A 27,944-nucleotide genomic window follows, 5' to 3' on the forward strand; every position below is an offset into this window, starting at 1 on the left:
ATTCACAGGGCATTGAATAATTTACATGGAAGAATCTTGCCTCAGTAGTGGGAAATATGTAACTACATAACACAGTATAACAACATTATTTAGCCACATAATATAACAGGGAACTGCTCTGTTTCTATCAAATCTTTTTTTTAATTTCCACCTTTTAATTTTCCTATTGTTGTTCAAGTACAGTTGTTTCCATTTCCCTACCACCACTCCCCACCACAGCCTTCCCCACCTCTTTCCCTGGATCCTAGCCCCCTTTGAGTTTGTCCATGTGTCCTTTAAATATGTTCCTTGACAACCCTTCCCCTCCTCCCCCACTATCCCCTCACACCTCCCCTTTGGTTACTGTCAGTTTGTTCTTAATTTCAATGTCTAGTTATATTTTACTTGCATGTTTGTTTTATTGTTTAGGTTCCACTTATAGGTGAAATCATATGGTATTTGTCTTTCACCTCCTGGCTTTCAACCAGGAACCACCCACCCAAGTCATGCTGGGAACTCCTGGCCAAGTCAACCAGAAACTCCCAAACAAGTCAACCTGGGATTCTCCAACCAAGTCAACTGGGGACCTCCCAACCAAGTCAACCAGGGACCTCCTGGTCAAGCCAACCTGGGACCACCCAAACAAGTCAATTGAGGACTGGCCAAGTCAATACAGGACCGCCCAACCAAATCAACTAGGACCTTCACAACTAAGTCAACGGGGGACCTCCTGGCCAAGTCAACCTGGGACTTCCCAACCAAGTCAACCTAGGACCTCTCAGCAAAGTCAACTGGGGACCTTCTGGTATAGTCCACCTGGAACCTCCTAACCAAGTCAACCGGAAACATTCTAAGGGGTCTCTCCTGACATATTTAAACAAATTGATTCATGAAAGAAAGCAAAAAAAAAAAAAAAAAGAAGTCAAGCAGAAAGTGTTTTCCCAAAGTTCCTGCTCTTGACACAAAAGTATGAAAAGAAGTTTGTGAATTCTACAGATGGGTTGATAGTTTTGGAGAAATGGGCATCGATGAAGAGTTCATAATGAAACAGTTTAAAATTGACTACACATATACACCTACCCATAATACAGGCAAAATAAAGAAAATAATCCAGATCCCTTTGGAACTAAACTATACCAAACAGCTAGATGACACTAAGAAGAGAAAAGTCTCTCTACAGGAAAGTAACTCAGAGAAGAAACTCTGGAAACCACCGGATCCTTATAAACTGAAGCAAGTGGAGGTAAGATATGGAGCATGGTATCTGGACTCTAAGACCTAGAAAAAGCTAAAAACAACAAACCTTTGATTGACCCCAGAGTCTTACAGGAAAAGGAATATTGGAGTTATCAAAGGCATCTTGAACCGGACATTATTGATGACCTTTATGGACCAACTGACTTCAAAGATTTCTTTATAAGCAAAGGGCCACAGGATACCAGGTGTGCTTGAGAAGTTCTTTTTCAGGAAGAAATAGACTCATGATTCTTTTAAGGCTCCTACACCTCTCAAAAGTATGTGATAGTATATGGGAAGATACTTAGGCAATTTTCTTTTCTTATTTTAAGTATATTTTATTGATTATGTTATTATGGTTGTCCCATTTTTTTCTGTCCTTTATTCCCCTCTGCCCTGTACACCCCTCCAGCAACCCCTCTCATTAGTTCATGTCCATAGGTCTTACATACAAGTTCTTTGGCTTCTTCATTTCCTATGGTATTCTTAACCTCCTCCTGTCTATTTTGTAACTACCAATTATACTTCATATTCCCTATACATTTTCCTATATGGGAGAGGGGTGTGGGGGAATGGGTGACGAGGTGAGGGGAACAAGAAGCACAAACAGGTTGTTACAGAATGGCCATGGGGATGTAAAGTACAGTATAGAAAATGGAGTAGCCAAAGAATTTATACCCATGAGCCATGGACATGAACAACGGTGGGGGTATTGCCTGAGGGAGTGGGGGTTGCTGGGTGGAGGGGGGCAAAGGGGGAAAATCAGGACAACTGTAATAGTATAATCAATATGATATAATTATAAAAACTTACTGATAACTTTAAACACTTACTGATAACTTTAAACAAAAAGAACCCCGTAGAAGAGAACTGAGTTTATTTACATTGTTGAGGAAGCTCTGTGAAAACAAATGAAGTGGTTGGTACAATTGTTACATGGAATATGGACTCTAGATTAGATATCAGTATGTACCTGTCTTAAATTTCCTAAATTTGATCACTGTATTGTGGCTATATAACAGGATGATTTTGTTCTTAGGAAATGCACACTGAAGTATTTTAGGGAAAGAAGGGTCTCATTTTCTGAAATGAAGAAGATAAAGGAAACAGAAAAAATATTAATAGGTGATTCTGGGTGAAGGATATAAAGGAATTCCTTGCACTATTCTTAAGGATCTTCTATTAGTTAGCTTGAAATTATTTCAAAATTAAACATTTACACATACCAAATGAAGTAATTTTAGTTGGCATACTTAAACACTATATTTGTAGACACAGTGTTTAAACATTCCTAAATGAGCTTCTGCTTGAGCTCATCAATATTTTATGTATTTTACCAACTAGGAAATCAATATTTACATAGTCTCACATTTTATAGCATCATGAATATTATATCATTATATCAACTATTTGTAAAAAATAAATAAAAGACTTACTTAAAAAGATCTTGTTATGTCAGCTGCAACATGGGATGAATCTCAAAATAACTGTGTAGAATAAAAAAAATTTGTCTCATTTAATAATGAAATTGTTATCTCCTTTATTAGGATTGCATCAAGGCCCAAAACCAGATTGAAAACTACTTCTCAAAAGTATAAGAGAAATGTTAGTTCGGTTGTTTTATCATACTTACCAATTAAATATGCTTAAAATTTTTCACTTATTCATAAAAATTCACTGTGAAAGTGTGTTTTCATATCATGTAACACAGGTGAATAACAGGGAGCTTCAACTCCTGAAAATCTACTGTGCAAACAGATGTGTGAGTAAAACTACCCAGCAACCTTATATAACCTCACCAATCTATTCAAGTGCAATTAATCTTTGCATTTCATGAATATCAATTTAAAATTCACTCATAAATTTAAAATAAAAATCAAGCAATGTCTTTATATTTCTAAAATAACAGCTAAATCTGCCTGGGACAGGAAAATTTATAGCAAGAAAGATTTGTAGTGCAGAACTAGAGTGCACTTCTGCTTGCATTAATGAAGAAATTCATATGTACATGAAAGTATATGTATATAGTATTTCATCTTTATAGGATAGGATAGATATACATTTATTTGCAAATTTTCTATTTTAAATAAAGCTTATCTGTGAGTGTTGTGTGCCTGGAGAACCAGGTCTTTTCTATGTATTTTTGTAAACTAAGGCCTAAATTTCCCTCTAACCTAGAATTTATCATCCTAATCAAGTCTATTTCACCACTGTATCTTATTTTTGCAGTGGTTTCCACTAGTCTCTGTTCTCCTTAGGTATATTTTTCTAAAATGCAAATCTGATCAAATTCACAAGCTTGTTAATTCTCCAGGGTCATCTAAATTTACCTACATACAGACACACCTCCCACACACATAGCACCATACAAACATGCTCCTGCATTCCAGACTCCACTCAATATGTCCTTTCATTCCTCTATGCCTTTGTACACAAAATTCTTTATTGTTAGGTCTTCACTCAGGCCATTGAAATCCTGTTTCAATGCTCTCTCTTACAAAGCCAATTTTATGACTGGTTTGATCAAGATCTTATGTTTTTAAATGGGTTGCCTTTTACTAAAGACTTCACTCTAATATCTTAGTGAAGTGAGTCACTAATGCCTTCAAAACCTAGAAAATACCCATACTTATTTCTTCAGACATCAAATTGGCCAATATTATGTCCTCTGGCTCACTATTATCTGGTTTCTGCGGCTCTCCATTCAAGCCTTGGGATACATGCTGCAGCATTAACCCTTACACATTTATTATTCAGGTCCATAAAGTCTGCATTTCCACATTTTGGTTATGTTACCTTTTGTTTCACTGAACATGCCTCCTCCTCTATAAAATGGAAGCCATATCATCAAACTCACATTTCGATGAGAATGACAGAGTTACTTTACATAAGTTCCAAAAAGCACAAGCATCATAGAATCATACACAGCATATATTTGTGGAAGAGTAAGAGGAAGAGATGAAGAAAGAAGAGTGCTAAAAAGGTATAAAGAAGCCAAGAAAAAATGTTTTAATAGTATTTATCTTGTGTGATAGCTTTCAAATATATTTCATTCAATTATATCTGTTGATTAAGATGAAAAGGTTTATAGGCAAAATATGAGTCATTAGCAAAGCTTCTTTTGGTTTTGGGTGATTACTACTTCCAGTAATAGAAACTTTCCTTGGAGAAATTATGTGGGGGTTTCCACTACTGTAATTACTCGAATTGATATCAGTTGTCATACAGAAACAAACAGGCACAGTGTTTGATCTAGTTGAATTGTTTAACATCAAAGAGACTACAAAAAATAAACTGGTGGGGAGGGGGGGAAAGGCAGAAAACTACTTGAAAAACAATTAAAAATTAAAAAATAAAATATAAAAATGACCTCAAATTTGTACTTTTTACGAGCAAGAGACTACAAGAGCCTAATGTATAATTTTGTTAGCATAGCTCCCTAAATTGTTGAAAGCCCATTTGCAGTTTTTAATTTTTTTTGTTTTTGAGGTTCACAATATAAAGAAACCCAAATATTATAATAATCAATTGTATTCTGTTGTCACAGAGGTGTAACAGAACCTTTGGAGAATGTGGCTCTAGGAACATGTAGGTTAATAAAGACAAAGAAAATTATTTTTCATTTCTGCCTAGCTAAGGTCATGTTCTTAAAATTGAAGAGTATTAAGAACATGGCATTTGTTGCCCGTGCTTTCCCTGTGGTGCGGGGCCTGAGCTGGCTCTCCCACAATCTTGGGGAGCCTCGGGCTGCTGGCAAGGCCCCTGGAAGAGAGCCAGCCATCAGCTCCCTCACTAACCAGCCGGGAGCAGGCTGAGAAGCGCCGGGAGTCAGGCTGTGGCGGTCAGGTTGGGAGAATTGTGAGTTTCCCTGTGTGTTCAGCCACAGCACAGGGAAAGGTCCGCACCCAAGCCTTTGAGAACAGGAACGCCTCGCTGGGAGCACGCGCCCTCACACCAGACCAGGGCTAGAAAGCCTAGGGAAAAATCTGCTCTCAGTGGGGCTCGGGAGAGCGGCGCCAGTCTGGATCTTGGGAGGGCACTGGTGAGACCAGTTGAGTTCACCAAGGCACGAGAAAGGCCACACTAACAGCCCCTCAGGCTGCTGCAGCTAGTGAAACAAGAAGAAAAGTTTTGACCAGCTGAAAACCAACCAGAGGACTAGGTGGAAGGGGACAACACCAAGATACCTGCGGGAGATTGCACCATTGAATTTCACAGGTATCCTACCACAGAAATTCACACCATAAACCCAGGGAACCAGAACAGATCAATTTAAGAAGCTGAGGCCAACAAGAAGAGCATCACAAACAATGGGAAGACAAAGAAACAAAAAGAAAAGGAGGAAGTCTCAGAAAGAATGTTAGATGAAATAGAGGCAAGTCAACTATCAGATATTGAATTCAGAGCACTGGTTATCAGGAAATTCAAAGAGCTTACAACGAGCTACCAGAAACTACAGGGGAGCTACAATGAACTCTCTGCAAACTATACCAGCATGACAAAGGAAATAGAAACCATCAGCAAAGGCCAAGAGGAAATGAAGAATACAATTTCTGAACTGAAGAACACAGTAGAAGGTATGAATACTAGGATTGATGAGGCAGAGGACCGCATAAGCGAGCTCGAAGACAGGGTGGAAAGAATCTCCCAGATGGACGAGGTAATGGAAAAGAGAATCAGAAAAAATGAGGAGAGTCTAAAAGAAATGCAAGACAATATGAAACACAATAATATCCGAATAATAGGAATACCAGAAGGGGAAAAAGAAGAACAAAGGATAGAAAACCTACTTGAAAGAGTAATAACGGAAAATTTTCCTAAGATGAGGAGAGAGAAAGTCACACGAATCCAGGAATCGCAGAGAGTCCCAGGCAGATGGAACCCAAAGAGGCCTACTGCAAGACACATCATCATTAAAATGGCAAAACTCCAGGACAAAGAGAGAATCCTAAAGGCAGCAAGGGAGAAAAAGGAAGTAACATACAAGGGGGTCCCAATAAGGTTGGCTAATGACTTCTCAATGGAAACATTCCAAGCAAGAAAAGAATGGCAAGAAATATTCCAAGTAATGAGAAACAGAGGCCTACAACCAAGACTGCTTTATCCAGCAAGGCTCTCAATCAAGATAGAAGGCCAAATAAAGAGCTTCCAAGGCAAAAGAAGTCTAAAAGAATACACCTCCACCAAACCAGCTCTACAAGAATTACTAAAAGGGCTGCTTAAAGGAAAGGAAGGAAAAGAGAGAGACAGAGAGGAACACAGGTACATAAATGGCAATGAATAAGTACCTTTCGATAATAACTTTAAACGTAAATGGATTAAATGCACCAATTAAGAGACATAGAATAGCTGAATGGATAAGAAAGCATGACCCACACATATGCTGCCTACAAGAGACTCACCTGAGGACAAAAGACCACCACAGACTGAAAGTGAAAGGATGGAAACAAATTTTCCAAGCAAATGGACATGAAAAAAAAGCCGGGGTAGCAATCCTCATATCAGACAAAATAGACTTCAAAAAAAAGGCTATAAAGAGAGACCCAGAAGGTCACTTCATAATACTCAAGGGAAGAATCCACCAAGAAGACATTAACATCATAAATATATATGCACCCAACACAGGAGCACCCAAATATATAAAGAAAATCCTAGAGGACCTCAAGAAAGATATTGACAGCAACACAATTATAGTAGGGGATTTTAACACCCCACTGTCAAAAATGGACAGATCTTCCAAACAAAATATCAACAAAGATATAGCAGCATTAAACGACACTCTAGAAGAAATGGACCTAATTGATATATATAGAGCCATCCATCCCAAAGAAACTAAATACACTTTCTTTTCAAACGCACATGGAACATTTTCAAAGATAGATCACATGATAGGACACAAAACCAGTCTCAACAACTTCAGGAAAATAGAAATCATACCAAGCATCTTCTCTGATCACAAGGGACTGAAATTGGAAACCAACCCCACAGGAAAAAACCCAAAACACCCAAAATCATGGAGACTGAATGGTAGGCTATTGAACAATGAATGGGTCAAGATTGAAATTAGGGAGGAAATCAAAAAACTCCTTGAAACAAATGAAAATGAACTCACCACAACCCAAAATTTATGGGACACAGTGAAGGCAGTCCTGAGAGGGAAGTTCATAGCGATACAGGCTCACCTAAAGAGGATAGAAACATTTCAAACAAACAACCTAACCCAACGCCTGCAAGAACTCGAGGAACAACAACAAAGACAGCCCAGAGCAAGTAGAAGGAAGGAAATAACCAAGATCAAAGCAGAATTAAATGACATAGAGACTAAAAGCACAATTCTAAAGATCAATGAATCCAGGAGTTGGTTTTTTGAAAAGATAAACAAAATAGACAAACCTTTAAGTAGGCTCATTAAGAAAAGAAGAGAGAGGACACAAATAAACACAATCAGAAATGAAAGAGGAGAGATTACAACTGATACCACAGAAATAGAAAGGATTGTAAGAAATTACTATGCGGAACTGTATGCCAAGAAATTTGAAAACCTGGGTGAAATGGACAAATTTCTAGAAAAATATAATCTTCCAAAACTCAATGAAAAAGAAGCAGAAAACCTGAACAGGCCAATAACAGCAAATGAAATTGAAGAAGTAATCAAAAAACTCCCATCACACAAAAGCCCTGGGCCAGATGGTTTCACAGGAGAATTCTACAAAGCTTTTAAGGAAGAGCTAACCCCTATTCTTCACAGACTATTCCAAAAAATCCAAAAGGAGGGAAAACTCCCCAACTCTTTCTATGAAGCCAGCATCACCCTAATCCCAAAGCCAGATAGAGACACAACAAAGAAAGAAAATTACAGACCAATATCACTGATGAACATAGATGCTAAAATCCTCAACAAAATATTGGCAAATCGCATCCAACAATATATCAAAAAGATCATACACCACGACCAAGTGGGATTCATCCCGGGGATGCAAGGATGGTTCAATATACGCAAATCAATAAATGTAATACACGAAATAAACAAAAGCAAAGACAAAAACCACATGGTCATATCAATAGATGCGGAAAAAGCTTTTGATAAGGTACAACACCCATTTATGATAAAGGTACTCAGCAAGGTGGGAATAGAGGGAACATTCCTCAATATAATAAAGGCCATATATGAAAGACCTACAGCCAACATCATACTCAATGGGCAAAAACTAAAAGCTTTTCCACTAAGATCAGGTACAAGACAAGGTTGCCCACTTTCACCACTTCTATTCAATATAGTATTAGAAGTTCTAGCTGCAGCGATCAGACAAGAAAAGGAAATAAAAGGCATCCAAATCGGAAAGGAGGAAACAAAACTGGCATTGTTTGCAGATGACATGATAGTGTACATGGAAAACCCTATAGCCTCTACCAAAAAACTGCTGGAACTAATAAATGAATTTGGCATAACAGCGGGATACAAGGTTAATATCCAGAAATCAAAGGCATTTTTGTATACCAACAATGAAGCAGCAGAAGCAGAAATCAGGAAAAAAATCCCATTCGATATAGCAAAAAGAAAAATAAAATATCTGGGAATAAACCTAACCAAGGAGGTAAAAGACCTGTATGCAGAAAACTACACAACACTGAAGAAAGAAATCAAGGAAGACACAAATAAATGGAAACATATACCGTGTTCATGGATTGGAAGAATTAACATCATCAAAATGTCCATACTACCCAAAGCAATTTACAGATTCAATGCAATACCTATTAAAGTACCAATGGCGTATTTCACAGACATAGAACAAACACTTCAAAAATTTATATGGAACCAGAAAAGACCCCGAATAGCTGCTGCAATTTTGAGAAAGAAGAACAAAGTAGGAGGGATCACAATACCTGATATCAAACTGTATTACAAGGCCACTGTAATCAAAACAGCCTGGTACTGGCACAAAAACAGGCACATAGACCAATGGAATAGAACAGAGAGCCCAGAAATAAACCCAACTCTCTACAGTCAATTAATATTCGACAAAGGGGGCAATAACATAAAATGGAGTAAAGACAGCCTTTTCAACAAATGGTGTTGGGAGAACTGGACAGCTACATGCAAAAAAATGAAACTTGAGCACCAACTTACACCATACACCAAAATAAATTCAAGGTGGATAAAAGACTTAAATATAAGCCGTGAAACCATTAAAACCCTAGAGGAGAGCCTTGGCAAGAAAATCTCAGATATTCCACGCAGCAATATTTTTACTGATACGTCCCCTAGAGCAAGGGATATAAAGGAAAGAATAAACAAATGGGATCTCATCAAAATTAAAAGCTTCTGCATGGCTAAGGAAAACAGTATCAAGATAAAAAGAGAAGCAACTGTTTGGGAAAACATATTTGCCAATGATACCTCAGACAAAGGTTTAATCTCCAAAATATACAAAGAACTCATTCGACTCCACTCAAAGAAGACAAGCAACCCAATTAAAAAATGGGCAAAGGACTTGAACAGACATTTCTCCAAGGAGGACATACAGAGGATCCAGAGACACATGAAAAGATGCTCGATATCACTAGCTATCAGAGAGATGCAAATTAAAACCACAATGAGATACCACTTAACACCAGTCAGAATGGCTATCATAAACAAAGAAACAAACAACAAGTGCTGGAGAGGGTGTGGGGAAAAGGGGACCCTAGTTCACTGTTGGTGGGATTGCAGACTGGTACAACCACTATGGAAAATAGTATGGAATTTTCTAAGAAAACTAAAAATGAACGTGCCTTTTGTCCCAGCAATTCCACTATTAGGAGTATATCCTAAGAACCCTGAAGCACCAATCCAAAAGAATCTATGCACCCTGATGTTCATAGCACCACAATTCACGATAGCCAAGAGTTGGAAGCCACCTAGATGCCCATCGGTAAATGACTGGATCAAAAAACTATTGTACATCTACACAATGGAATTCTATGCTGCAGAAAGGAAGAAGGAACTACTACCCTTTGCAACATCATGGATGGAACTGGAAAGCATTATGCTGAGCGAAATAAGCCAGGTGGTGAAAGACAAATACCATATGATATCACCGTTAAGAGGAATCTAAACAAAACAAACAAGCAAGCAAAATATGACCAATGACACTCAAATACAGAACAGGCTGACAGGGTCCAGAGGGGAGAGGGGAGAGAATCATAGGGGAAAAGGGGATGGACTCACATGAAGAAGTATAAAGGACACATGGACAATAACTAAGGGTGGGGGGTCAAAATGGGAGGGAGGTGGGCAGGGTTGGGAATATAAGACAGAAAGCTGTACTTGAACAAGAATTAATTAAAAAATTATTAAAAAAGAAAAAAAAGACTGACTGGAGCAGCATATAATGAACAGGTGAAAAAGGGAATGAGAATAAACTATGAAAATAGTGTGATAAAATTCACTGGTTAAATGAAGCCTTATTTGTCCCAAATATGACATCCTGCGTTGCTCTGCCTACCCTCAGTTGCCTACATTTACTGCAGATCTAACACTGGTTCAGGACATCATTTTCATGCCCCAACAGGCTCATATGGTCTGTAACCATACCACCTCCCCCATTCACACACACAGCATGTCCAACCCTTCTCAGATAGCCAATTACATTCACTCTGACTGAACCCACTTCATCAGTCTTCTGCCTACATCAGCCCTCACAAACATTTATCATCTTTGATGATCAATTATATGTGTAAACTTGGCTAGGCTATGATACCCAGTTGCTTGGTCTAGAAGTTGTTGTGAAGTTTTTTTTTTTTTTTAAGATGTGATTAATATTTAAATAAATAGGCTTTGACTAAAGTACAGAGAGAATCCCTTCCTAGTGTGCATGGGCATCATCCAGTCAGTTGAAGGCCTTAGGAGCAAAGACAGAAATCCTTGCAAAAAAGAAAAAGAAAGAAAGAAAGAATTACTCATCCCTACAGAATGCAATACAGAAATTCTGAGTTTCCAGCCTTTGACTCAGGACTGCAACATGAACTTTTGCCTGAATTTCCAACCTGCTGACCTGCCCTGCAGATTTCTCACTTGCCAGCCCTGACAATCACATAAGCCAACTACTTATATCAATTTCTCTCTCTCTCTCCCCTCCCCCTCCCTCCCTCTCCCCTCCCTCCCTCCTTCTCCCCTTCTCCCCCTTCCCCCCTCTCCCTCTGTCTTATATTAATGATCTACCTTACTACTAAGGTCTGTTTCTCTGGAGAAGCCTAATATGTTATCTATTCTAATCATCTTGCTACCAGTAACACTGTTAACTATCTTTTCTTATAAAGAGATAGACTGCAGCTATTTTTCCACTGCTACAATCACTGACATTTTTTCTTAGCCAGGTATGATATTTAGATAAGTCATAAGTGATACATAAGTTTGAGATTCCCATTTTGTTCTTTGTACCAAGTAGCGTAAAATCATTATTCCATATCCTGGCTAGATATTAGTCACTTGTGGCTCTTCTTAAAAGTACATATGCCAGAGTTCTACCCAGATATACTGAATCAGAATTCCCTGATTCAACTGATTTTGATTCATAGCCATGGGTTGGTATTCCTGGGTATGAAATCATTTGACTGAACTATCTCCCCAAGACATCGTCCAAGACCACTTTATTAAATAAAGAACTTGAGGCCAAAACAGAACAAATGACTTACTCAATTCCCAAAATAAAAACATCAGGCTAATATTTTTTCATATTTCTAGCAGGTTCATTTTGTTTTTTATATGAATTTCAGAAAAAATATGAGGGGTGTTCCTATATCAGTTTATGCATATTTTATCACATTTAGGAGGAAATCAAGTAGAGACACCTCTATTTATAAAGTGGTTCATGCCAGGTACATACAAAATTCTCTGGTATATAATTAGAAGACTTCACAAATGGCTAAACTCACTTACTGAGTTATTAAAATTGTAAAATTTTGTCTGAGGACATGTAAATGTCACTGCTTTGTGTCTGCTGATTTAATCAAACGGATTTGTCCAACCTCACTTTTCTAGTGATGAAATTTTAGTACATGCATTCAAAGAGCTAGAAAGAGCTATCATAAAGAGCTATCATAAATCTTAGTTTATCTTCTAGTAGCTACCAAAAATATACAGAACCACTTAATATTATGGATGTAAAAAATTTAGAATAACCAATAATTTCAGTTCTCCACTACTGCTGGCTGAATTTTACTCCATGGTGTCTAATGCAATATTTGCATCTATAAACAGTTAAAAATTCACAGACTACATACACATAAAATCAGGTAACATGCATGTTCTCATTAATGTCTACTTTACTTGGCTAATGTACAATATTGGAAGAATAGGCAAAAATATTCATATTATTATTTCTAAATTATACCACTCTAACCTGAATTATGGAATATAGGCTATTAATTTTATGGTAATAATCACAATTTATAATATATTTCCTACCACATTCCACATTAAGGTCCAAATTTTAGTTAATATTAACATTAGCTATAAAAACCTTATATGAACAAATGTATGTATTTAATGCATACATATATACACAATGGTTTTCTAAGATGTTACTGATCCTCTCACAAAATATAAACTGAGCTGCTATTTTATAAAAATCATTCTAGTATTATATTACTATCTGTTATCTTGTTCATTTCACCCAACAGCATTCCTTTGCAAGAACACTGTCTGAAGGAAGCTCTAAAGTTGCATCATTTAGCTATGAAACAGTTTTATAAAACCAAGTGTCCCATATAGATATTTACTCTAATGAACTGGTTTATGAAAGGATGCTCAGCATCACTAGCTATCAGAGAGATGCAAATTAAAACCACAATGAGATACCAATTCACACCAGTTGGAATGGCCATCATAACCAAATCAACAGCCAACAAGTGCTGGCAAGGTTGTGGAGAAAAGGGAACCCTAGTGCACTGTTGGTGGGAATTCAGACTGGCACAGCCACTGTGGAAAACAGTATGGAGTTTCCTCAGAAAACTAAACATGGGACTGCCTTTTGACCCAGCAATTTCACTGCTGGGATTATACCCTAAGGATCCTGAAACACCAATTCAAAAGAACCTATGCACCCCAATGTTCATAGCAGCATAATTTACAATAGCCAAGTGCTGAAAGCAACCTAAGTGTCCTTCAGTAAAGGAGTGGATCAAAAAACTGTGGTACATTTACACAATGGAATACTATGCAGCAGTTAGAAAAAAGGAGATTCTACCCTTTGGGACAACATGGATGGAACTGGAGAGCATTATACTAAGTGAAGTGAGCCAGGCAGTGAAAGATAAATGCCATATGATCTCACCTATAAGTAGAGCCTAATCAACAAAACAAACAAGCAAGCAAAATATCACCAGAGTAACTGAAATAAAGAATAAACTGTCAGTAACCAGAGTGGGGAGGGATAAGGGGGGAAAATAGGGGAAGGGTCACCAAGGAACATGTATAAAAAACATATGGACAAAGCCCAAGCAGGTAGGAATGAGGTGGGAGGCAGGGATGAGGGTGGGGGAATGGTGGAGGGGAAATGGAAACAACTGTACTTGAACAATAAACAATTACCATATTCTGTGATGGTATAGCTGAGATAAAGATATGTCTTAATATGCCACCTATCATAGACATCAGACAAGTCACCATATAGTACTAGATGTAAGTATCCAAAAGCGACAGTACAGTTTGGAGCAAGAAACAAAAATTCTCTCCCCTTAATGCATTCCCCAAAATCTCATTGAATACTGGGGACATTACTGTATAAATGGATGCTAAAAATTCTAATCAAATATATTTAATAGCATGGCTAGGAAAATCACCACCATGGTTTATGAAACACTATATGTAGAAGACAGTGAAGTGGACACTTCGTTCTGCATAGAATCTTGTCTTTCCTATATCCACTTCCCCTATGGGTTTTTTGCATCTTGTAGCTGCAATTACTGCAGACAAAATGATTAACTTAAATACTTAACTGATATGATCAATGTATTTATTAACTAATAATGACACAGGAATTGATTTTTATAACTTGAGGAATTCTGTACCTTAAACCATTTATATACTATTGTCTTTTTTTCCCTAAAAATTAGGGAGTGTTAATGCAGAAAAAAGAATGAAGGGGAAGGGCCAAATAGGGAAAATTGCATTTCTCTTCACCATAATTGAAGAATACATTTGATTAAGGAGCAAAGTGAAGAATTAGGAGGGACTAAAACAACTGATAACTGATAGAGATCTGGTGCAATAGGGAAGTGATTGTAAACACGTTATTTAGGACAAAGAAAAGACATTCCCAATTATCATTACTGGTTTTAATCCCTGAAAAGATGAGGAACGCTAAGCCATTAGCAGTTTCAAAAGCTGCATGTAGAAGAAAATAATGTTCTCTGCCACCAAAATCTGCTCTCAAAACAGCTTTCTTCTTCTCCTCCAGGACAAGGGCTTTAAACATGAACAGCCAAAGGGAGAGCAGACTATTATCCTCCAAGAATTCTTTTCACTAGTTCTGTCCCCTCAATTTCCACTTTCAACAGCCTCTTCCCTTCAAGTGGGCTGCTTTTGGCCTCACCAATGCCACTAATTACTCAATAACATGTTTGATTCATGTCCTTAGAGGAATGCTAGGTTTTGTCTTTCCACTCAATCCCTCTTGTTGCTGTTGTGTGTGTGTGTAAACACATACACGTACACAGGGGCATGCATGCATACACACACACACACTATAAATTTGCATCACTGCCAATGGTTTGGAAGAAATCAGCCATTTTCTGGCTGCTGAAACTCACGGGATAACATTACCAAAGTAGAATCAAGTCATACAGGTGACAGCACTGGGCAGATTAGGGAGCCCTTCTTCTTGAGTGGTTTGTGAGGCAAGGAACCAGAACTTCAAAACTCCATCCACATAAGCAAAAGTGAATGTTTATATTCTATCTAAAGAATGTGTCCCAACCCACTGACTGGCATTGAAATAAATTAAGTTTAAAATCATTTTGGCAGAAAACTAACAAATAATCAGGTATTTCCTAGGAAGTTGCAATTCCCTAAATGTGTTTAACTGACCTTAACTACTGAGGGGGGTTTGTTTGTTTGTTTGTTTATTTGTTTGTTTTGGGAAAATGACAAAAGTCTTCAAGAAAATAAATGAAGGGAACATTGTTTATTTTTCAAGTAAGAGCAAAAACTGGAGAATAAAAAGCTCCAAAGGAAGGTAATTTTGTGAGTAGCACACAGAAAACACTACACAAAACCTACTTTTGTAGGTGGTGTGTTTTACTGAGTTTTAACATGGGCTAGTTGAGGTCATTATATTTTTATGAATGAGAAAATCAGCATATAAACACTTGTAAGCATGAAAGAAAAGTTAAAAAAGATAACATGAGAGAAAACTGCTCATGTCCAATCATGAAAAAAAGTGATTACATTAAAACTTGTTCTATGAACACTCCAGGTCAATATGACTGTGAGGCACAGAAAATTTTATAAGGATTATACGTTTTGCCTCTCTTGTTTGGAAAAACTTACACTTGATTTTAGTGAAGCAAATTATCTACAGCTTCAACCAAGACGTTCTGGATCTGTAGGTTAAATTACACAATTGCACCAAATATATTTTCCCCAAACATAATTGTTGTGAAGGGAAAGGTATGACCACTTCTGTAGAACCTTCTGTATTTGTGTAAATAGAAGGAAGGTTTTCAAATAAAATATTATTGAATACACGTGAATATTTGAAAGTAAATACATATCACAGCACATTCTTATTATCAACTCATCAGAAACTAATTTTATATTGCATGTATATATACGCGATAAAGGGAACTGAAACAGAATATTGAGCCCATGAGATCAAAATCACTGCCAGTTGCACTCATCTAATGTAAGTCTACGACCAAGTTGGACTTACATTAGATGCTAAATAGGTACTGATTAGATATATGGTATGTTTGTGTCATTCTAACTTCGTGTTCTTTGTCTGTATTTGTCCTTGACTTTACATATAAATGAAATACAACAGTGTGGTGGTGGCCAGAAGGAATGGGGTGGGGGCCAAGTGGAGGTTGGCAAAGGGAGGAAAGAGGAAAATTTGTGATAATGTCAACACTAAAAGTTTGAAGAAGGAAAACAGAAAAATTATTGGAAGCACTGCTAGGATTCTCTCGATCTCTTTATAGGTCACCACAGCCACACAGATACAGTGTGCACAATTGCACGTGGTTTGAATCATGCTGAGTGTGACTGCTGCTGACTGGTCGGTACAAGTGTAAAAAGGACAATTGTCCCATGTCCATGCATATAGTCACAGTGACTGATTTCAGCAGCTTCAAAAACTAAAATTTCCTTTTAAAGTGATGACTGGGAAATGAAAAATATTTCACTACAATGAAACTTTGGCACCTTCAGGTATTGAAATTAGTGAGACCTTAAGTATTATTTCATGAAACCAGAATAACTACATCAGAGTAAAGTACCACTTTCCTTTTCACAAGTTAATTTAAAAGGACAGACAGTATTTAAATAATGCCTCCCGCTTCCTGAAAGGAAGCTTACTTTATGAATCACCCAGAGAACTAAAGCGTGCCAACTGTTTCCTAAAGAAGAGTGGTCCAGACCTGAGACGGTCCACACGCATCAGGGAATGGAGGCGTGGCACTCGACAGAGAACTTGAATCTCAGCATACAGAGAAGAGACAGCCAATGTATTCTCAGTCAGAAGTGATTATGTTTAAGAGGAAAAGCATAATCTGAAGTGCAACCGAATCTTCTTAGTTGTAATGTTATCGTTTTATTTGCACATCTTTACAAATTGTTAGTTTGACAGCTATAAAGGCATATCTTTAAGCATAGAGATTTTTATACCTAGTTTCATGTTTGTGCATATTAAAGTAAAATGATAAGAATAATTTGTCACCATTGGGTGTCTGATTTTTATCCTTCTAAAGGAAACCCAGTTTAAACACATTCAACATCCACTCCTACTCACTTGTTTTAATTTGGAGAAATAATGAGAAATAACAAAATAAAGCTTTTAATGAGGCCTTCAACATTTTAACTAGTGTCCCTGAGCCCCTACTCTGTGAAATTCAGTGTCTAAGCAGTTAAACAGTCTTTGCCCTGAAGGAGCTCATGGTGCAGCCAAACTTTCCAAACTACCCAGAGAGGAATCCGGATCAGAGTGCCACTGGCTGCTAATTACGAGATGTGTGCTTGCTGGAGCATGTCGCTGACTCTCAAATTCACAGCTTCTTCATCTGCAAAATATGGCTGGTGATGGCAAAAAGTTAACGGAGAGAGTATCTGTAACAGTGAGGCAATACAGTGTCAACAGCCCAGAGACATGTGATATTAAGGACTGATAAGATAATACCGATTTTGGATTGCTATCACTTTTCACTGCTGCTTTATTAAATAAGTTTTATACATATGCAAACACACACAGAGTAAGTCACCAACTGCTTTTACTCATGATCTGCTTCCTTATAAATATATCATCATGCTTACTGCATATGTTAATTGTTAAAGAAAAGATTATATAGAACAGTGAATAACACTTACCTGCAAAAAAGAGTATGTGAGGAGTTTGTGGGACAGGTTTTTATTTTAGGATATATAAAAATGCCTGGCATATAATATGTACTCAAAAGAAATTTGTTGAGTGAATGAATGAATGAATGAATGAAAGCTCATTACTGATGCTGAGTCAGAACTTATTGTCTAATATCAGTGGTATAACTATTACGTCTGTGGCATTTTTAAAAGATGAAGGGAATCAAAAATCAACCAGAGTTTTTGCAAATTACGGCATTAGAAGTGTTATTTGTTGACTCTGCATTACGAATAATACAGTGATGGATAATTTTATATATCAGCTTGACTGCACCAGAAGATACACAGATATTTAGTCAAACATTATTCTATGAGGGCATGTCAGGTTGTTTTTCTATGACATTAATATTTTAAACAGTTCCCTGAGTGAAGCAGTTGGTCTTAGCTACTGTGGGTGGGCCTCATCTAATCAGTTGAAGGCCTGGATAGAACAAAAATGCTGACCCAACTCTGAGGAAGAAGGAACTCCTCATTCTCAACTGTGTTTGAGTGGGGAACACTGTTTCTCCCCTGCCTTCAACTTCACTTCTTGGGTCTTGAACTTATTGGCCTTTGGACTCAACCTGCAACATCAGCTCTCCTGGGTCTCAAGCTCGCCAAATGCAGATTTGGGGACTTTTGAGCCTTCATAACCACACGACACATTTCTTTACTTTACAGACAGACAGACAGACAGACAAATAGATAATATTCTACCAGTTCTGTTTCTCTGGAGAACCCTGACTTACACTAATACACTATAAACACTGAGCACAAACATTTCAAGCAAACCTCATCTTATAGTCGAATATTCATATATTGTTTAAAACCATGATCTTCTGTTATAGTTTCTCATTATGGGTGTGTATTTAGTTTTACACTCCTCAATAAAGAAAAAGTGGAGGGAATACTTTTGTTTATACATATGTCTATTTCCTTCAGGGAATTTTGAGGTTCCCAGCCCATGCTTATTTATCCATGTCCCTGAGAAGAGATAGTTTTCCAACCTTAGGTAGAGTAAAATTATAAGGATGAGTTATTATATAATACAGGAACATAATGAGAAACATTCTATAAAATCACGGTTTCTTCTGTTTAAACAGATTCTTACAGTGAGGTCTACAATGAAATCTCCCAAAGAAATTTAGAAAGTCCACAATTACATTAAGACTAAACACTGGTGTAAGGAAATATAGATCGAACTTTTACATCCTTGAGAAGCTGATCATGTAGTTCTTTTTTGTAACCAAAATGTGTTTATTGGGATGGTCCCTCACTTTTCTTGATTTGGGGTGCTTTCAGTGCTACTTCCTCCTGAAAGAGCATCCTCTGTAAGCCTTGCTTTTGCTCCTGTACACTGACAGGGGACAATGGAGCAGACAACACACAAAACTACCATTTGTGCATGACTGAAGACGTCGCTGATGATACATTTCTCATCCATAAAGTAGGAATTGCAGATCTACACCAGGGGGTTCTTCTTGTGTTTCTTCTTCTCCTCTTCAGGAGAGGGATGAAAGAGATCCTTAGCAAGAGTCAGGATGTCCTGGGGAGGTGCTCCCCACGAATAAGGTGGTCATGTAGCTCTTTTCTAGGTCTAATGTATGATTCTATCAGTACAATCAACACATCTAATAGACTCTGTTATTATTCCATTTTTACATAATCAACCAATTGAATACCTCTAAAACTGATTAGATAAGTTTGCAAGGTGATATCTGATCCTTTGTTGTCTTCACAAACACTGAATGAGGCTGGACTGCTTGGAGGAGAGCTGGGGGGGGGAGATATGGGGAAAACTGTAATAGAATAACAATAAAATACTTAATAAAAGTTAAGTAGCATAAGTTTCCAAAGAGAAATAGACAACCCCCAAAACGTACAGTAATGAAAACTGTGGGAATAAACCTTTAACTGAAAGCAGGCATTTTATTCACAATCATCACACCATGTGAGAGCCCTTATGATGTGCTGTCACTCTATGTTGTGTCTTGAGAGCAGACCCACGTTTGATTCTTGTGTGTATCTCCAGAGTCACAGTGTCCAACACATATGTGGAGTCTATGTGTGGTGGTTGAACTAATCATGAACAATTAGTTATAAATACCTAGGTTGGTCTTATGTCTTCCACTATAATCTCCTTGAATTGAAAGAACACATTTTTTCCTTTTAGTTTCCATGTATGTGTAAAATGTTGTATGTATTTACTTGGGACACAAAGGGGAGAAAGATGGCAGTTTCTTGTTTGTTTGTGTTTCGATCTGCTTCTGCACTAGAATACAAATCCCATGGGAACAGACGAAGTCTCTCCTTGTTACTAGTATTTGTCCAAACCCTAGACTAGTGCCTGGGCATTTTTCGATAGTGAGAATTTGCTGAATGAATTAAGGGCAATTTGACATCAGTGGTATCTTCAACTACTTTGGTTCCTTCTGTACAAGTGAAGTGAAAGGTTTAGGGGAAAAGGGTTTGCTTAGTGGCAGTGAAACTACCAATGAGGTGGCAGGTGAGGAATACATCCACATGGTTAAGGGCTTTCCTTAAGGATTTAGATAAACCTTTTGTTTCCTGCCAGGGGGAACTGAAGTCTGTGCTTACCTAAGAGGACAGAGACTGGCAAGCCAGGTGAAAAGGGTAGCATACGTGGTGGGTAGAAAACAGACAGTGGGGGAGGGCAAGAATGCTATGGGAAATACAGAATCTAAAGAACTTGTGACACATGGACATAAACTAAAGGGGGGGAATGGTGGGGGAGGGCCTGCAGGGTGGAGGAGAATGAAGGGGGGAATAGGACAACTATAATGAAATAATCAATAAAATATAATAAAAAAATAAAAAGAAGAAAAGGGGGAAGGCCTCTAGGGGGTCATTGAGGAGGTCACCGACACTCCACATTGGGATGTACACAGGGCAGAAGGAAAGTGTCCAGAACTAGGCTGAAAGATGAAGACAGGAGAGAGAGTAAAGGGAGTGAAGAACAAATTCCAAGAGTGAAAGATGGAGAGGTGCTCGAGCCACTGAGAGGCTCCAGACCCTGCTCTGCTGTCAGGGAAAAGTGAAACTGATCATGAGTGGGAGGAGAAAGGGGAGATCCCTGGAGGAATGAGGTCTAGGAAGTCAGTAGGGCTGTCGGAACTGTCCTCTTGTCCATTCGAAGTCATTCAAACAAAGCCTTGAGGTGTTATGTTACCACTGATACCACAAAACAGCTTTGTTTAATGAAACAATCACATTAGGGCAATATACATGCAAGTTGCTCAAAGAAATCAGTCAGGTGGTTAACTTAAAACAGTTGCACTTGTATTCCTGAAGAACATTTTTTTAAATTTAATTATTTTTCAAGTACAGTTTTCTGGGATGGGAGCAATAGACAGATAAACTGAAGGACATTTTAGAATGCCATACCTGCCAGATGCCCAGCCCTGAGAGGCCCTCTCAGCCAGACTGGCATGGAACTTGGAAAGTGTCCATGCAGTTGGCCCCATTGGCCCCCATGAAGCACCCCTGCCAACATGGAAATGCCGTTACCCCGACCCCCAAGCCTTGCCCCAGTACCAGCTGCTGCCTCCCCCCTCCCTCAACACTATTGAGTGGGTGGGTTATTCCGGTCCCACCTCAGAGCCAACTGCAGGGCCTGGCGCCTGATATGTTAACACACCAGTGTTTTGCGCCAATGCAGGACACTTCCTGGCCCCGCAGCCTCCACAGTCGCCCCTGCTATAGCCCACCCTGCCGCCTGGGATTCTGCACCACAGCAGTCTTGCAGCCCCACATCTGTGCCTGAAGACATGGAGGTGCTGCCCGGGCCCTCTTTTGTGCATCAGAACTACCACCCTGAGTGTGAGGCCGCCGTCAACAACAACATCAATGTACACTTCCATGCCTCCTACATGTACTCGTCCATAGCCTTCTACTTTGACCTTGAGGACCTGGCCCTGAGGCAGTTAAGCCAGTTCTTCCTGCAGAGGTCCAACAAGGAGAAGCACTCAGAGGGGCTGATGCAGTTGCAGAACCAGTGTGGGGACCGAATCCGCCTGGGGGACATCGGCAGTCCTCCCTGGGATGAATGGGAAAGTGGCCTGAGGGCCATGCATTGTGCCTTGTACCTGGTGAAGAAAGTGAACCAGAGCCTGCTGAGTCTGCACCAGCTGGCCACTGAGAAAGGGGACGGCCACCTGTGCCATTTCCTGGAGAGTCACTACCTGCACCAACAGGTGATGTTCACCAAAGAGTTGGGGGGCCATGTCATGAATCTGCCCAAGATGGGAGCTCTGGAATCAGGCCTGGCAGAGTCCCTCTTTGACAAGCTCACCCTGAGTGACAGAAAGAACTGAGCCAGGACTGCCTTCCTGATAGCCTCGGGGAGACTTCCCCTGGTCACTGTGCTGAGAATGCCTATTGCCATATTGCCCTTCAAAATGTTCACTTAAGGTTTTATGTTCAAGTTTTACCATTTCTTCCAATAAAGTTATTGATTACTAAATAAAGGTGTTTCATTGATTTGTGTGTGTGAAATCCTAGCCTTGTAAGTAGTAAAACAGGTATGTAGGAGTCTCTCTTTCCAAACACCCAATCACTTGCAGACCAGGATCTCCGTGGATAGGAAGGCATATTCCCTGGGACCATGGATAGAGGGAGCAAGTATTCTCTGGGACCTTGGGTAGAGGGAACAGGTGTTCTGTGGGACACAGCATGAAGGGAGGGGGTATTGCCTGGATTCAGGATGGAGGCAGGGTGTATTTTCTGAACCCTGGAGGAGGGAGGGGCCTTCCCTGGAACCCAGGTTGGGGGTAGAGGACATTCCCTGGTCCTTGGATGGTGGAAGTAGAGTTCCCTGGAACCCAGGTTTGAGGGAGTGGTTATTCTTGGATCCTGGATGGAGGGAGGAGGTATTCCTTGGACACTGGATGGAGAGAGGGCTTATACCCAGGGCCCTGGGTGGAAAGCCTGGGTATTCATTGAACCCTGGAGGATCGTGAGGCTATTTTGAGGGACCCTACATGGAGGCCAGGGGTAATTTCTGGGTCCTAAATGGAGGGAATATGTATTCCCTGGACCCTGAATGGACAGAGCATGTATGCCCTGGACTCTGGACCCTGGATGGAGTGAGAGGGTTTTCCTTGGGACCCTGGAAAATGCAGAATTTATCTATTCCTTAGAAACCATGTGGTATATGGCAGCAGGGGTGGTCAGGTGGATGGTCTGGGACCCTGGTGAAAGTAGATACATGTCCATGCTCAAAATACAAAGCCTGGCCTTAAAATTATTGCTGTGCTTGCCACTGGGGAAACAATACAGAGAGTGAGATTGGGGAAGAATTAGAGGGTTCTTACATTTTACCTGAAGTTTTTCCGCTACTAAAATATGAAAATGTTAATGTTTCTTAACAATACCTGGGTAGAAAGATGAAGACTCCAGAAGCCATCTTAACAGAGTTCCTTTATGACAACTTCACCCTGAGCAACTACAATGATAGCTGAGCCTTAGGCTGGCTTTTCCAGAGACATGGGAGTGACTTCCCACAGTCCCCATGATGGACATGTATATTACCCGTACAAAATATCCAATTATAGCTCCTTGCTTCTCTTTTCCTCTTTCTTCCATTAGGGCAACATCACACCACAAACCCCAAATTATCTCCATAGGACTGAAAAATACAAGGTCAAATTTCTGATACTGAATATGAAGTAGCATAAGTTCCCCTGCATGTTATCATTGACTGAGTGTTTTGGAGAATGTAGAGGGTGGGGGAGAGCTGAAGCTGGGAGGCCCAGTTAAGAGATCGTAGCTGGTCCAAGTGAAAGGCAATGGGGGTTGAACTATGGTGGTGAAAGAAAATAAAGAGATGTGGGCAAAGTCCACAAAGATTGGACGAGCTGATAAGCTTTTTATGGTTGAGAGGTGAAGGAGTGAGAGATGATTAAAATAATCTAGGTTCTGGTGATTAGGATTGAGTACTTGGGGTGATGGTAGTGCTGTTTATCAATTTGAGGACTTTTTTCCCAGGGGTAGGACTGCCATATTATTATGTAAAATCTGAGATGCCCATTGGACGTCTAACCAGAATGATCATGTAGATAACTGAGGCCTTGAAGCTCTTTATAGACTCAGTGCTCCATGTATGTATCAGGAGCTGGGTGTGTAGGCACCCTTGGCTTAGCAAGTACCAAGATGTCATACATATGGAAACAAAACATGTGTTCAGCATACTGTTTGCTGAACATATGTTTTATTTACCCACTCTAGACACAATGACATTCTTATCAATTAGAGAAGGTTGGAACACTTCCCAAATCAAAGTTCCCAGATGTCAGGTTCAATGCCCAACCTTGCAAGGAGGCCGTTCTAAAGACAGTGATGTCAGTCCTGCTATGTTGACTCATTCGTGCATAGTAGGTGTTATTTAACCACAGTGGGCCTTGATCATATACCCACTAGTTGGATGAAACTGATACAATAAAGTCTGTGTTTGAGGTGTGTAAGCAGCAAATGAAACTATTATGAACAAGTATGTACAACCAAATTAGATAATCTGGAAGAAATGAATAAATTTCGAGAACATACAATCTTCTGAAGCCGAATCAAGAAGAAACAGGAAAACTGAACAGATGGCTTACAACTAATGAAATCAGGGCAGTTGATAAAAAACAACAACAAACCAAACCACCTCCCAGTGAACAAAAGCCCTGGACCAGATGGCTTCACAGGTGAATTTTACTGAACATTCCAAGAACACCTCTCCCTCTCATGCTATTCCAAAATATTTCGAGAGCAGGGAAGGCTGCCAAGCTCACTTCATGTGGCTGTTCTGGGTAAATATTTCTTCTTGAGTGAATGTGGGTGACTACATGTCATGTGGATTCGTTTTACTAACATTTGTATTTAGAAATTTTGTACTTAAGTTCATACACTGGATGAGCCTATAGTGTAATTTCAACTCCATCGTTGACTTTATTGACCTAAAGTTGTCCGTTACTAACAAGTACATTTCTGACCACAAATGTGTCCATTTTTTTCCCACACCAACCAATTTTCCAACTTTCCACATACCAACTGGGAGACCTAAAGTTCAATAACGATACGAACTACCTTGAGTTAGATCCCACAGGTTAAGTGCTCAGTCCCACAAGATTGCCTCACATCCTGCACTTCAGGCACTGCTTACAAGTTTAGGTTCTCAGCTGTGCTTCTGACCAACAGGCTATGCATTGGAAGTTCCTGTGACCTCCTCCTCAAGTTTGACAACTTTCTGGAAGGGCTCACAGAACTCAGGAAAAGAGTTTACTGACTAGATAACCAGTTTATTGTAACGGGGTACAGCTCAGGATCAGCCAGGTGCAAGAGATGCACAGCAACTCTTGGGCAAGGTGTGGCGAGAAGGAACACAGAGCTTCCCTGACAGCTTTAGTTGCATGGCCCTCACAGGACGTCTGTGTGTTCACTGACCCAGATGCTCTCTGAACCCCTTCCTTTAGGGTTTTAACGAAGGCCTCATTACCATAGGTGTGATTAACTAAATCATTGGCCATTCCTGATTTAGTCAACCTCCAGCCCCTCTCCCCTCCCCAGAGGTCAGGATGAAGGCCTGAAAGCCCCAACCCTCTAACAACACACTTGGTTCCCCTGGCAACCAGCCCTTCTTCCTTAGGTCACTCCCCAAAGGTACCTCATCATCATAAACTCACTTATGGCTGAAAGGAGTTTGTTTTAAATAGCCAGAGTCCCCTTTCACCTTTATCACTCCGAAGTCCTTCCCAAAGGACTTTCTGGAGATAGAAATCAAGGAGTATAACGAAATAGGCTTCTGTCACTCATACGACTTCGAAAATGAGAAAGGTTTGAGGCCCTCTGGCCAGGTCTGTCAGAGGGGACCTGTCAGAGGGGAGGTGGTGGGGGCAGGCAGGGTGCTGGAGAAACGAAGGGGAAGGGATTAGCCAAAGAACTCGTAGGCATGAGCCATGGACCCAAACAAAGGGAATGGGAATGGCCTGGTGGGGGTGGGGGCTGCATAGAGGCGGGAAAAGGGACAAAAAATGGGGACCACTGTAATAGCATAAAGAATAAAAAGTGGGAGGAAAACATATTAAGTGCCAGGTGCTCGGAACAGCTTCTCCTTGCCCTCCCCCAGGCTGTGATGGAACGTGGAACATGGCGATGGCACTCTGCCCACTTGGGCCCCCCTGAAGCCCCCCTTCTGCTCCGGCCCTCCCAGGGGATCCTCCATCATCGATCCCACCCCCTCCAACCCTCGCGAGAGTTGTGCGTGCTCCTTTCTTCCCTCTTCCGGCCCCATCTTCCGCTTTCTGCTGCCACCTCAGAGCCAGCCACCAGCCGCCAGCCGCCTTGCGGCCTAGCGCCTGCGGACGCCTGTGTCCGGCCCCACTGGTCGCCCACCGCGGGGTCATTCCGAGGTCCCCACTGCCATCGCTGCTGCCGACTGAGCTCCAGCTGCCCTCCCCGACCACCATGGGGATGATCCGGGGCCCGCGACGCCGCCGCCTTCGCCCACGCCGCTGCCCCATCCGCAGCCCGCCCCTCAGCCCTCGTCGTGGCGCTCTGTTGGCCTTCTTGGCCGGTGAGCCCGACCCGCAAGCCCTGCTGCCTGCCCCTCTAGCCTTGCTTCCTGAGCCTCCCACGGAGGGGGCCCCGCCGCCCCCGCCGCCCCCGCCGCCCCCACCGCCCCCACCGCCCCCACCGCCCCCACCACCCCCGCCACCCCCGCCACCCCCGCAGCCCCCTCCCTCGCTAGTGCACCAGAACTACTCCCAGGAATGCGAGGCCGCCCTCAACAAGCACATCAACCTGGAGCTGCACGCCTCCTACGTGTACCTGTCCATGGCCTTCTACTTCGACCGCCAGGAAGTGGCCTTGAAGCACTTGGCCCCCTTCTTCTTGGGGCAGTGGAGGGAGGGATGGGAGCAGGTCCAGACGCTGATGCGGCTACAGAACCAGCGAGGGGGTCGCCTCCGCCTGGGCGATATCCGGAGGCCTGACCGAAGCCGCTGGGAGAGCGGCCAGAGGGCCATGAAATACGCCTTGCAGATGGAGAGGATGGTCAACCAGAGCCTGCTCAATCTAGTCCACCTGGCCACCGCCAAGAACGACGCCCAGCTGTGTGAGTTCCTGGAGCATCACCACCTGCGCCAGGATGTGAGGTTCATCCGAAACTTGGCAGCAAGTGTCGTCGACCTGCGCAGGCTGGGGGCCCCCGAAGAGAGCCTGGCAGAGTACCTCTTTGGCACGCTCACCCTGGGCGACAGCAGTAACTGAGCCGGGACTGCTTTACTGATAGCCGCGGGGTGACTTCCCCTGGTCACCGTGCCGAGCATACCTGTTGCCCTATTGCCCTGCAAAAGGTTCACTTAAGTATGTATGTTTGAGTTTTATCATTACTTCCAAAAGTGATTGGTTGCTAAACAAGTAAAGGTGTTTCGTTGATTCACGTGTGTAAAGTCCTCGCCGTTTAGGCTTTAAACAGACATGCAGCGGTCACTTCAGTCACCCGTGTCCCATCACGAGCAGCTCGGGATCTTCAAGGATGGAGGGAGGGTGTATCCCTGGGGCCCTGGAGGAGGATGGGGCTATTCCCTGGACTCTCAATGGAGGGTGGGGGTATTCCCTGAGCCCTAAGTGGAAGAAAGAGGTATTCCAAGGACCCTGGATGGAAGGAGGGGTGTTCCATGGGACCCTGGACTGAGGGAGGGGCTGTTCTAGGAAACTGGAGGGAGGGAGGGGATATCCCTGGGACGCTGGAGGAGGCTGAGGGTGTTCCCTGGGCTCTGGATGGAGGGAGTGGGCATTCCCTGATCCCTGGAGGAGGGTGGGGCTATTCTGTGGGATAGTGGATGGAGCGAGGGGGTATCCTGGGACCCTGGATGGAGGGAGAGAGTATTCCCTGGGCTCTGCATGGAAGGAGGAGGTATTTTGTGGACCCTAGATGGAAGGAGAGGACACTCCCTGGACCCTGGATATAGGGAGGGGGTATCCCTGGCATCCTGGATGGAGGGAGAGGGTATTCCCTAGACCTTGTTGGAGGGTAGGCATATTTCCTAAACCCTGGAGGAGGGTGATGCTATACTGTGGGATATTGGATGGAGGGAAAGGGTTCCTTGGGGCTCTAATGGAGGGTGGGGGTATT

General features: G+C 41.2%; 2 protein-coding genes across 2 annotated transcripts in view; both read left to right on the plus strand.

Moving 5' to 3' along the window:
- The window catches only part of LOC118996240 (ferritin heavy chain-like), a 44,017-nt gene extending 21,877 nt beyond the window's left edge, over positions 1-22,140 (plus strand). The window contains exon 2 of the mRNA XM_037059544.1: positions 21,486-22,140. Within this exon, the coding sequence (XP_036915439.1) occupies positions 21,486-22,140 (655 nt within the window). The remainder of the gene's footprint in view (positions 1-21,485) is intronic.
- Positions 22,141-26,272: 4,132 nt separating this feature from the next.
- Positions 26,273-27,076, plus strand: LOC118996241 (ferritin heavy chain-like). The gene is made up of 2 exons (XM_037059546.1): positions 26,273-26,449; positions 26,540-27,076. The coding sequence occupies exons 1-2, from the start codon at positions 26,273-26,275 to the stop codon at positions 27,074-27,076; spliced, it is 714 nt and encodes a 237-aa protein (XP_036915441.1).
- Positions 27,077-27,944: the final 868 nt, after the last annotated feature.

Source organism: Sturnira hondurensis, unplaced genomic scaffold, assembly GCF_014824575.4.
Source record: "Sturnira hondurensis isolate 20B ecotype Veracruz unplaced genomic scaffold, ASM1482457v3 Scaffold0011192, whole genome shotgun sequence".
Taxonomy (NCBI): Eukaryota; Metazoa; Chordata; class Mammalia; order Chiroptera; family Phyllostomidae; genus Sturnira; species Sturnira hondurensis.